General features: G+C 41.9%; 1 protein-coding gene across 1 annotated transcript in view; it reads right to left on the reverse strand.

The window, feature by feature from the left end:
• ncf1 (neutrophil cytosolic factor 1) overlaps positions 1–5,841 on the reverse strand; it is a gene marked incomplete at its 3' end in the record, with an annotated part of 8,701 nt that extends 2,860 nt beyond the window's left edge. The window contains exons 1-7 of the mRNA XM_080529324.1: positions 5,767–5,841; positions 5,433–5,513; positions 5,154–5,229; positions 3,873–4,038; positions 3,702–3,772; positions 3,444–3,566; positions 2,971–3,078 (exon numbers count right to left, since the gene is read on the reverse strand). Of these exons, the coding sequence (XP_080385450.1) occupies positions 2,971–3,078; positions 3,444–3,566; positions 3,702–3,772; positions 3,873–4,038; positions 5,154–5,229; positions 5,433–5,513; positions 5,767–5,838 (697 nt within the window). The 5' untranslated portion in view covers positions 5,839–5,841. The remainder of the gene's footprint in view (positions 1–2,970; positions 3,079–3,443; positions 3,567–3,701; positions 3,773–3,872; positions 4,039–5,153; positions 5,230–5,432; positions 5,514–5,766) is intronic.
• Positions 5,842–12,777: the final 6,936 nt, after the last annotated feature.

The raw sequence follows: 12,777 nt of genomic DNA on the forward strand, positions 1-12,777 counted from the left end.
ACGTTGTTTAGCTGATCTATGGCGTCCTGCACAATGTTATTGCACAATGATTCAAGTCTGAAAAGTAAAACGAACTTGACACATTTTATTGAGAATAGCACCGAGGCATTTTTCTTACTTTCCCAAATAGGGAAGGTATGTGAAGGTATGTGAACCCTTGTGCAATTATAGATTTTTGGGGTTTTTACCATGACATTTTATATCAGAACCAGTCTTTTTTATCTGACATAACAGGTTTATATTTATTTAAGTGCAGGTGCAAAAATAAGTGCACCTCTTCAGTGGCGCCTCCATTAGCAGCGATAACTTGGAGTAAACGTCTTATATAGCCATTAATTACTCTCTGACATCTGTTTTGAGATATTTTTGCTCCTCCTTACAGAAGTGAGCCAATTGAGTGAGGTTTGAGGGGTGTCTGGCATGAACTGCCTGCTTCAGGTCCTGCCACAGCATCTCAATTGGATTTAGATCAGAATTTGACTTGACCAATCCAAAACACAAATCTTCTTCATCCTGAGTCATTCTTTGGTAGATTTGTTTGAATACTTTGGGTCGTTGTCTTCATGGTTCCCTTAATGATGTGGAGTCAGCCAGGTCCAGAGGAGGAAAAGCAGCCCCAGATCTTGACATTCCCACCACCATGCTTGACTGTTGGGATATGGTTCTTTTGGTGGTAGGCAGTGTTCGGTTTTCGCCAAACGTAGTGGATTTGATTGTGACCAAAAAGGTCAATTTTGGACTCATCTGTCCAGAGAATGGACTTCCAGAAACCTTCAGGCATGTCCAGATGGTCTTCGGCAATGTTAAGAAGGGCAGTTTGTTTATTTTTTGACAACAGAGACTTCTTCCTAGCAACCCTCCCACAAATCTCATTTTGATTCAGTGTTCTTATTGTTGAAGCATGCACAGCAAGGGAGGTCTGCAAATCTCTAAATAATGTTTGGGTTGGTTTTTTCCTGATTTGTTATTTTTCTTGTGGCTCTTGGGGATATTTTGGAAGGGTGTCCACTTCTAGGCCGAGTTGCTGTCATGCTAAATGCTCTCCATTTGTAAATGATTTGCCTCATAGTGGACTAATGGAGTTCAAATCTTATATTGCCTTCCGCAGACTGATGTGCTCTTTCTAACCTGATGTCCTCTGAGATCTCCTTTCCTCTCGGCATGGTGTGGTTTGCATTCACCTGTATGGATAACACAAAACTGACCAGGTTTCTTATATGAATGAATGAATGAATTAATGAATGAATGATATATCTATATATATATCTATATATATCTATATATCTATACATATCTATTTATCAGTCCCACCCGAACTCTTTCCTAAAGATCTCTCCTACAACTGGTTCATTTGGTACCCAATTATTTACCCACCGGATTCTACTTACCTACTTGATTTAACCAATGCAACTTGAGGTTCACTTAAACCAGCGGTTCCCAAACTTTTTCAATCAGGCCCCCCTTGGGTAATTGGAAATATTTTCGAGCCCCCCCTAACCCAGTCCCCACCTATATTGATATAATTAATTGTATAAAGTTGTAAAAACATTACATTTTCTCTTCTAATAATAACAAGACACATATATCCAACTATAGTTTTATATTTTATTATGGGTTGAAAAGGAACATAAGTGCTTGGCAAATGATCCTGTGCCACTGAAATATTCAACATATCAACATTAACTAATTTCTACTGCATCACTATTCTTACTCCTCACATTCCTATCACAATTACGATCAATGACTTGTGTGTGCTTGCTTTGCCTTGCAAATCTTCTCAAAGCGGGGTTGTTGTTTTGAGACTGCCACTCTCAGTTCATTCTCAATGTTCAACTTCGACCTGTATTTGCTTTTGATAGCAGCAACAGCAGAAAAGCCTATCTCACACAGGTATGATGTTGCAAAAGGCAGCAGTATTCCCACAGCTTTCTGTCCAATGAGAGGGTAGTCCTTCTCCACTCCAATCCAAAACCCAGCCAAAGTCGTGGATGTGAACTGCAGCCTCATGGTTGACTCTGAAGTCATGTCGATGTACTGTTCCTCTTCCGCAGTGCTGAACATGGCAGGTGGTGGTGCAACAAATGGATCCACAGAGAAGTATTTCTGGAAGCTTTGTTTCAGGGCTGATATGTGCTCTGTCATACATGGAACCACTGTGCTCTGCAGCTCATTGGTCTCGATGAATGCCTTCAGATTCCCAAATTAGTCGATGTCCCCCTGTTCAAGTCTCCTCCCCCACATGTCCAGTTTCCATGTGAAAGATTGTATCCTGTCCACATTAGACGTGAAGCCCAGGGAGAGGTATGTATCGTCATACTTTCTTGACTTTGGCTTTGGGACGTTTGTTATGGGCTCCTTCGCTTTTCGTTTAGCTTCTGGCTCTTTCATAAACTTATCCATTGTTGTTGTTGCTGCTAGATAGCTGGAATGATGGGGAGGGAGAGCGCGCGTCAATGACGTGAATGGAGCCCCTCTGGGCTCGCGCCCCCTCGCTGCCTCTTTGTTACAGTTTATGGCCTGCGCTCCATTCAGGTTCTCATTTTTATCATCCAACGCCCACAACACCCCTGATGGTAACCTTAAGCAAGCAGTGTTTGTTTACAGCTCTTGTGTGTGCATTTTTTTCCCCTCCCATATTATTTCTGCGCCCCCCCTGCAGTACCCCCGCGCCCCACTAGGGGGTCGCGCCCCACAGTTTGGGAAACACTGACTTAAACCAAGATATGGAATTGGTAAATATAAACATGTTATGTCAGGTAAAAAAGACTGGCTCTGATTAAATAAAGATTTCATGGTAAAAACTAAAGAAATCTATAATTTCACAAGGGGTTCACATACTGTCAAGCAGCGCTGTATATTTTTTTTCTCAAGAAAAGCAAAACTGGCTGGCATGGGCCTTAAGGAGATAGTATGAGCAGCTGCCCTTAGTGAAGGCTCCTAGTTTGACCCCGTGGCAGGGTGGTGACTTGCCTTGGTAGTCAGGAGCTGCCTGTTCTGGCTCCTCAGGGCCGTCCAGGGGCTCCAGATAGGAGGCAGGCACCCAGCCTCGCCTGAATTCACACTGGCAGAACCACCAACCTGTACCCAGAAAGAGGCTCATAGGTAAACAAATCACACACACACACACACACACACACACACACACACACACACACACGCACACACGCACACACACACACACACACACACACACACACACACACACACACACACACACACACACACACACAACTGAGCATAATAAACACCTCAGCACTTGCCCCATGTTACCTTAAGTGTATATTATCACACAATCGTGTGCATATCACTTCCTGTAAATACTTGGTGCTGCCACCTAGTGGACACTAAAATCATTAAATACTAACTAAAGACATTTTAGCCCCTCCATTTTCACACGAGTTCTGCTGCTTGGCCGACAATGTTGACTCTTCATCGCTACTCACCATTTGAGCTTTTCTCCACAATCTCCACTAAGTCACCAGTGTGCAGGTCGATCTCATGTTTGGAGGTCTTGCTGAAGTCTCCAATGACCCTGTAACTGTCCAGTATGATGGGCCCTGAGAACTCTAGATGGAGGACAGTTAGAAACTATTGGAGATCCCTTCATAACTGGACTAACATAAATGACCCAACATTCTCAGACTACTTTTACACGTGATGTAACAACAGTCAGTGGGACAACCAAGGGGTTAGAGTCTTACCAGATGTGTTGCCTCTGGATTTGTCATCAGATTTGTCCCCAGACACCACAGAGGTCTCATTTCTTTTAGCTCTTCAGAAAAGATTGATCTCATCACTAACCCATAATAAATCCAAAAGTAAGCAAATTATGTATTTAGTCAAGCTTAGTGTGTGACACTGTTTTTACTAACTGGTTTAAAGCAGGTGCGTTCTCATCTGCCGGTCGGACTTTGAAGAAACGACGCACCAGCTGTGAACGAGATATCTTGGGCGGCAGGTTGATGAGGGAGTGGCAGTACTCTGAGAGAGTGCTCTGTCTGGTCACTGTGGACCTCTGGCTGTCCAGCCACTTTGGTGCTGAGGAGAGAGAGTAGGGCGTTAGAATGAGTAGGACATCTGAAATAGTGCTGTCGTTAATAACCAAACATTTACACCAAAGTCACTCACTGTGCATGCCATACAGATTTGGAAACTTTGTAAACCTTTGAAAACCTTTGTAACTTTGCACACTCAATACAAACTACAAACATGTAGTTATGTAGTGTAAATCCATGATGTATTAGTATCTCCCATGGTTACCAGTATCTTCTTCATCCTTTCAAGGCTTAGGTTCATAGGTGGTTGTACATAACATGTATATAGAGGGAAATCAATCTTGTTTTCTACCTAAAAGAAGATGCTTCAAATAATTTGACTACAATACTACTATATTGTCACATCTCTGTTCACCATATGATGACACTTTAGGGGAAGATACCAATGTTGCACAGAGCAGTTTGTGTTGGGAAGTAACTTCTCCTTCCCCAAATTGCATCACCACTTCATCAGGTTTGTGTTCATTAAATATTCTGTAGTCTACAGTACTACAACAGGTAGAGAAGTGAAAGAGCAAACTGTTGAGTAAAAATCCACAACGGTGCAATATGTAATTACCCCATGGAACTTACACACACTGTTCTCCACTGTCATAAATTAACAGTGCTTCTCAACTGCCATAATCTATCAACGTACAAGTTAACATTGGAGAATCAGAAGACACTAGATGGAAATGTAAAAAATAATAATCATGTCCTGGTGTCACGATTTACGGCTTGGCTTTCATGTCAAAAAAGAGAAGTACATTTTTCCAAGCAGGTGCTTCCTTATGCAAAGCAAAGGCTAAAAACATCACACACCTCATTTTAGTCTGCACATCATACTTACTAACCTTAAGCATTAATCAGTCAAACGTGTTCACTTTTAAGTACTGAAGATTTGACTATTTCCAAATGACACAGGAGTATGACATTTCAAAGACAAGTTGTCTTGAGACCAGTAGAGAATGGGCCACAGACAAGGTTTATGCCTAGTCCAGGATTAAATCACACTGTTTTCAGTCTAGGATTAGTCTTAATCTGTGACCATGAAACTGGCCCTATAAGTGTTACAACTATAGGCACTTTAACCACTGACTGTATACAGAATGTCCTTACCTGGTAAAGATGGGATGGTCCTGTCTTTATTATTAATATGTCCAGCCTCAATGGGGAACTGTTCCTTTAGGCTTTTCTGTAACCCAGACACAAATTCTTATGACACCATCACTGACTGCAGATTATAAGGAGTTATAAGGAGATGGCTGTATTGTCAGAGTTAAAAACTCAACATTATCCAACATTGTTTATGCTTATGATCTCTCTATTTCTATGTCAGTTCAAACAACTTTGATGTTTGGTTTTCTGCCTAAAATGTATTTTCTGGTAAAGACTTACATGGAACGTGTGGATTTCTGGATATGTCCTGTAGACCAACTTCTCAGACAGGTCACTCCATTTCACCATCATCATGTAGACCTTCCAACAAAGTAGTCAGAAATAAACGAGTGGCTCGAATCAACAATGATCAACAATGATGCACAGATCTCCGAAATGATCAACATCTATCTCCACCGAGTAGTTCAGTATTCAAAACGAAATCAATGGATTCCTCCATTAAGGCTTTCACTAACCCACAACTCAAGTAATGCATGTATATATTAATCTTGTGAGCATTTTCTTTCCTTCTTCTATGACTAGTCACTTCTGTAAATGTGGTCTCAGAGCTCACATAGTGCTGGCTGGGGTTTAATCTCTTCTCAAAACCCAACAGCTCCACGTGTAGGATGTAGGTGTCCTCCATTGTGAGATGTGAGGCGTGATGCTGATGTCCACAAGCGTGTCGAGTGATGGGGGAAGCGGGCTTTATAGAGTGGCTCTGAGCTCAGCTGTCAGTCCCAGTGGGAGGTCCTTCAGTAGACACTTTGACATCCTCACGTAACACAGTTTCTTAGAAAAAGGAAATAACCTTGGTTGCATTAATTGTATCACTCCATATCCCCTGCGAATTCACCCGAAGGCCTCTTAATCATCTCAAAGACAGCTATTTCTATGTATTAGTTACAGTATGGTACATCAGATCATACCATATTTGTATTTTACTGAGATGACATGTACAGTTGAAGTCAGAAGTTTACAAACACTGTAGCCATACATTTAACTCAGTTTTCCCACAATTTCTGACATTTAATCCTAGTAAACATTCCCTGTTTTAGGTCCGTTAGGATCACTGCTTTATTTTAAGAATGTGAAATGTCAGAATAATAGTAGAGAGAGAATGATGTATTTCAGCGTTCATTACATTCCCAGTGGGTCAGAAGTTTACATATACTTAGTTAGTATTTGGTAGCATTGCCTTTAAAAAGTTTAACTTGGGTCAAACAAGGTTTCAGGTAGCCTTCCAAAAGCTTTTGTGGAATTTTGGCCCATTCCTCCTGAACAGAGCTGGTGTAACTGACTCAGGTTGGTAGGCCTCCTTGCTCCCACATGCTTTTTCAGTTCTGCCTAGACATTTTTTCTATAGGATTGAGGTCAGGGCTATGTGATGGCCACTCCAATACCTTGACTTTGTTGTCCTTAAGCCATTTAGCCACAACTTTAGAAGTATGCTTGGGGTCATTGTCTATTTGGAAGACCCATTTGTTAATGCTTTAACTGGCTGATGTCTTGAGATGTTGCTTTAATATATCCACATAATTCTTCTTCCTCATGATGCCATCTATTTTGTGAAGGGCACCAGTCCCTTCTGCAGCAAATTACCCCCACAACATGATGGTGTCACCCCCATGCTTCATGGTTGGAATGGTTCTTCAGCTTTTTATGGCGGTTTTTGAGCAGTGGCTTCTTCCTTGCTGAGTGCCCTTTCAGGTTATGTTGATATAGGACGCATCTGTAGATATAGGGTGAATCCCAATTCACCCCTCTGGCTCCGTTTTCACCCCTTCGGCTCCATTTTGTGTGTTCACGTGTAGGGGTAGTGGCGTCCCAATTCATTACTCATTTAGGGTTAGGGCGAGGGTTAGGGTTATCCATGGCTCCATTTGGAGAAAATCATGACCCTCGTTCCATTCGGAGCCATGAGACTCCCTTCCGGCATGCATTGCGAATCATCTACAGAAATGTTATTTTCGCTCTCGTAAATACGGAAGCGAGCCTGAAATGTAATTTACTTTTTCTGTAATTACTTGTAATTAAAGACTTGAAAATTTATGATAACCATCGTATTATCTTAGTTTAATGTAATTTCAATGCATTATAGACCTTTTCTTTACAACAAGCATAACAACAAAAGATCGCTATTGTGCCTATGCAGGAGCGCCCCATGGAAGCGTCAAGCACAGCCTTCCCATAAGGAGCGCGATTCACATCGAGATGTACATTCCTGTTTAGAAATAAAAGATTACCTGTGGCGTTTGACAGCGGATGATGATAGACATATTAATGTGAAGTTATCTATCTAATCTTTTCTTTATAACAAGCATAACAAAAGAAATCGCTTTTATGTCGAGGTGCTGTGTCTAACGTTACAGGCTGATTTGTGGCCGACAGTCGCGCATAATGACATATTTCCATGTCTGATGGCATATGACACCTACTAATGTATTTTCAATGCATTATAGACCTTTTCTTTACAACAAGCATAACAAAAAAAATCGCTGTTATGCCGAGGTGCTGTGCCTATGCTTAACATAGAAGGTTCCACAGTCCAGCGTGCTCAGGACAGTGGGCAGGACACCGGAGCCAGCAGGACACCGGAGCACTCATATCTGCGCGTTTGTCACAGGCTGACAGTCACCGTGTTCCGCTGCCCCGACGTCAGTCCCATGGAAGTGTCAAGCACAGCCTTCCCCATTTCAGAGATGTACAATCATGTTTATTTAGAAATAAATTATTACCTGTGGTGTTTGACAGCATGATAGGCGCGAATTTCCCCCCCTTGGTGGTATATGACGCTATAGTTGTTATTATACCAAAACAACCGGCAATCTAATCCGAGCAGTTGTTATTATGTACTATTATCGATGGATGTGTCATTTTTGATGGAGGGCAGTGAGCGGGAGACTCATCAAGGACATGTAGTTAACTAATGCAGTGGACAGCGGCTGTTTCTCCAGCGTTCCTGTCACATCGGATTTCGTAACGTCATAAAAATAAATCTGTAAGTCATGCATTTTTCCATGTTTCCCTTTGATGGCATATGACGCCGTAAATGTAACTAAAGTTCAGCCGCGAAGTTGTTGCACTGTTGTCCTATATCAGTGCAGACCGGCAGCATAGGAGCACAGGTTTCATACAGGTTAGAGCGCCATTATTCTGTCATGGTCTGATAATGAAGCATTGTTCTTTTTTATTTGATGACTTGTTTGATCGATTGATAGCGTTCAAGTTCATTCAAGTTGTGAATGAATCGCGATGACGCGAATGACGTTTCAGTCGTGAAGGGTTGTCCCATTTCTTAGGGGAACCACTATGGCTTGTGGCTCTGTTCGGAGGCCTTGGCTCCAAAGCGAGTGACTCAAAAACGAGCCGAAGTGGTAGAAAAGAGAATCGGGATTGGGCCATAGACACTTTTGTGAAAAGTGAAGTATGTTCATCTCTAGGACAGAACGCGTCTCCTTCCTGAGCGGTATGGTGGCTGTGTGGTCCCATGGGGTTTATACTAGAGTACTATTGTTTGTACACATGAACTTGGTACCTTCAGGCAGGTCTTGGCTGATTTCTTTTGATTTTCTCATGATTTCATGATTTCAAACAAAGAGACACTGAGTTTGAAGGTAGGCCTTAAAATACATCCAGAAAGCTGTTTAAGGTCAACTTAGTGTATGTAAACTTCTGACCCACTGGAATTGTGATATAGTGAATAATAAATGAAATAATCTGTCTGTAAACAATTGTTGGAAAAATCACTTGTGTCTTGCACAAAGTAGATCTTTGTAGTCCAACCGACTTGCCAAAACTATAGTTTGTTAACATGACATCTGTGGAGGGGTTAAAATGTTGTTTGAATGACTTCAACCTAAGTGTATGTACATTTCCCACTTCAACTGTATGTGACAACACGTATGTTACAACAATGTTACGCACCTTACTTATCATTCTATGAAATTAATGTTCATACTGAATAGATTAGATGTTTTCATGACATGATGTGACCATGACAAATAAACACAAAGGACTGCCTGACTCCAGGGCCCAGTTGTTTAAAACTTTGAATCTGAATCAGATCCTTTTAAACAACTGGGCCCTGGAGCTAGGAAATTACATTTGCTTCAGGTCTATCCAAAGCCGCATTCAATGAGCTTATAGGCACTTATCACTTATACTTAATAGGCATTGATAATTATATCAGGGAGGAGATTTTGACCTGTTAAGCAGAGGTGGAGATAACAGCTCAACTCAACGACAGGCTGAATGACTTTACTTTAATGACTGTTATTCATGTTCCTCCTTGCTCATCAGTGGGCTCAGAGGGACTTTTGTAGTGCACAATCATGCCTGCAAGGCTTGTGATTTCAAAATGGTTTTGCAATGCGGAAAAAGGAACGAAAACCTGTTAGGAAACTCAAATAAAACCATATTGGCTTTGTACTTCCTCTTTAGAGCGGGACGATTGTGTTGTGTTAATGATTGAATTAATGAAGGTGAGGTTTGTTACAGAGAAATAGAGGTGCGGCGTGAGAACTGGTTGAAATGCGTGAGTCTCTCTGTGACACTATTTTACATACCATGGAACTATAATCAGACACTTTCTCGTCACAATAATAACGACCAATTTGAACCAACTTGCTCTGTTAGAACACTCAGCAATTATATTTGCTAACTTTTCAACTTGCTTACTTTCCATCTGCAGACATCTCACCCTGCAAAAACTCTCTCGCGTCGCGCGAGCACAATCTTGTACGCGAGTGTGCAAGTGTGTCCAGCGCGAAGCGAAGTATGGAGATAGGTTTGGCTATGCGAGACTACTGGCGGACTAACGTTACCAACGAGCCCATGGGCTTGCCACTCGCCAGATTCGGGTTGGGTGCATTTAAAAAAGCGGATATTTTAGCCTACTTGTCAGATGTTTGGTGTCTACGTCCGTAATAATTCCTCTTTCTTGGGGAGGCAATGGTAGGGGAAACACTGAGAGGGAAGAGGTGGTACTGTTTGAGGAAGCCAGCAATCGTAAGGTTATGGGATATGACAGTCACTAATGTCGTAATGGCTACACAAATATTGTTGTGTTGTTCTTCATTCACTTTTAGAGCACATAAGAGGTGTCTGTGGTTCATTAGCAGCAATAACGGACAATATAGGTGTCAAAACACAGACAGGGAACATGCCAAAAAGAAAAACCTGGGACAAGTTACAAATTGTTCTATTTTGATTAGATTTGAGGAATGTTTTGGGTAAAGAAACCAGAGTATGACATGAAAGTATAAAACACTCATTTCCAATGTGGTCCTTATTCTGAAGTAAGTTTAGAAAAATTAAAAGGCAAAAGGTATTTTACAATTAACATTATGAGAACAAAGTTAGATTCACATTGTGTTTTGTGGTTGGAAAAAAATATACTTTATTAAAATAAATATGCAAACCAAGTGTCGATAACTGAAAGAAGAGACATACATGTACTGCTTCAAAACATGATGCAGACAAGGAAGAAGACAATGGATTGATGTCAGTGAATTTCTTTACGTGGTGGCTAATTCACCTTAACTAATCCACCCTAATGTCATCCAAGGGATATCGGAAGCACCACTCATGGCTTCTTTTTACAACTTTTCTTGACGTGAGTCCTCATGTTTCCTACCTGAGTGAATGCCTTTCCACATGACGGGCACTGGTAAGGCCTCTCCCCAGTGTGTGTTCTCTGGTGCATTGTAAGTTGATGTTGATTAAAGAAATGTTTGTCACATTCAGAGCAGGGGAAAGGCATCACTCCACTATGTTTTTTCTGATGAGCCTGCAGGTTGGCTAACTGACAGAATCCCTCATCACATTTGGGGCATTTAAAAGGCTTCTCTCCGGTGTGTATTCGTTTGTGAACTTGCAAGTTTGCTAATTGAGCAAACCTCTTACCACAATCAGAGCAGTGGTAAGGCTTCTCACCGGTGTGTGTTCTTCTGTGACTTTTTAATCCACTGGAATATGCAAAACTTTTCCAACAATGCAAACATTGGTGAGGCTTCTCTCTGGAGTAGGCTTTTTCATGTACCCTCAGTCTCGTTAGATGAACAAAAGACCTCCGGCATATTGAGCCATTCGCGGGCCTATCTGTTAACAGTTTCCTTCTGCAATTTTCTTGAGTCCCTTGTTGGTGGTTTTCTATGGGACATGGGCAATTTGCAGTCAGTTCTTCCTGTTGTACTTCCATGTTTTGAAACTGAGGATGATCCTCAACTTGAGGGCATACCAGGGGGGACAGTTTTTCCTCCTGAATATCCAGATCTCGTCTTGAGTCACCTGACAAAGAAACGCAGCATTAATATAAGCTATATTAATTATATATATATATGTAACATACTGTGTGTTGTCTCACTACACCACACTAACACACATGTCCCAACGGAGTTGCCGTAGGTCGCCCCGAGCAACCAGAAATAAACAACATGTCTTACAGTTAAGTCGTGTCCATGTCTGTCAAGTACATGACATGGTGTCAGAAGCGAAAAATAAGAGAAAATGGCATACTCGCATTTTGAACACCCCAAGATCGACTGGGAGGCTCCTGATTTGTATCAAGAGTTTGAAAGATTCAGAAGTCACGTCGAGTTCGTCTTTGAGGGTCCGCTCGCGGAGCTAGAAGCTAAGAAGCAAGCCGGCTGGCTAGGTACGTGGGTCGGCAAGCAAGGCAGAGAAATCTACAAGACGTTAGCCTGAGCTGATGGCGAGAGAGCAGATCCATCTAAAGTGCTGGATAAGTTTGCCAGCTACATCAGGCCAAGAAAAAACAAGCGGATAGCCAGGCATCGTTTCAAGCAACGGAAACAAGGACCAAGTGAAGGTTTCGACAACTTCGTAAAAGATTTGAGAATCATTCTCATGGACTGTGAGTACCCCGACTCCGACGACATGCTGGTCGATGCAATCATCGCGGGAGTTAGAGAAAAACGGGTCCAAGAAACACTGCTGGATAAAGGTGAGGCGCTAACGCTACCTAAAGCTATAGAAATCCCCCAGCGGTTTGAAATGTCACAGAAACAGATAAAAATCGTCAGAGAAGAGGATTCACAAGTCTCAGCAGTATCTGTTAAGCCAAAATACACAGTGCCAAATAAGAAAATGTACAATGAAGGACAGACAAAACCTGTGTATCAGAAGAAGGCTCCAGAAAACCAACAGGGAAGCTGCGCAAGCTGTGGGAGAGACCCCCAGCATAAGTGGAACATGGGGAAGTGCCCAGCTAAAGGCTCAGTGTTCCTACTGTCACAAACCAAACCACTGGATGGCAGTGTGTAGCAAGCGTGCAGTTAGCTCTGTGAGTGTTGAGCCAGATCAGGATGATGAAATTCTGAATATAAATCTAGCACAGACAGATAACCCGGAGAATGATAAATGGATGGTAGACCTAAAAATACTGTCTCAGCAAGTGCCGTTTAGGATCGACACAGGCGCTAAGTGTAATACACTAACCGTAGACAGCCATCAGTCACTAATGCACACAGGTGAGCTAAAACGCTCTAGTAGAGTACTCCGCTCGTATACTAATCATAAGATTAAGCCTGTAGCTGCAGTTGATCTACAGATGGCATACAAA

Source organism: Nansenia antarctica (genome assembly GCF_963989245.1).
Source record: "Nansenia antarctica genome assembly, chromosome: 4".
NCBI classification, from domain to species: Eukaryota; Metazoa; Chordata; class Actinopteri; order Argentiniformes; family Microstomatidae; genus Nansenia; species Nansenia antarctica.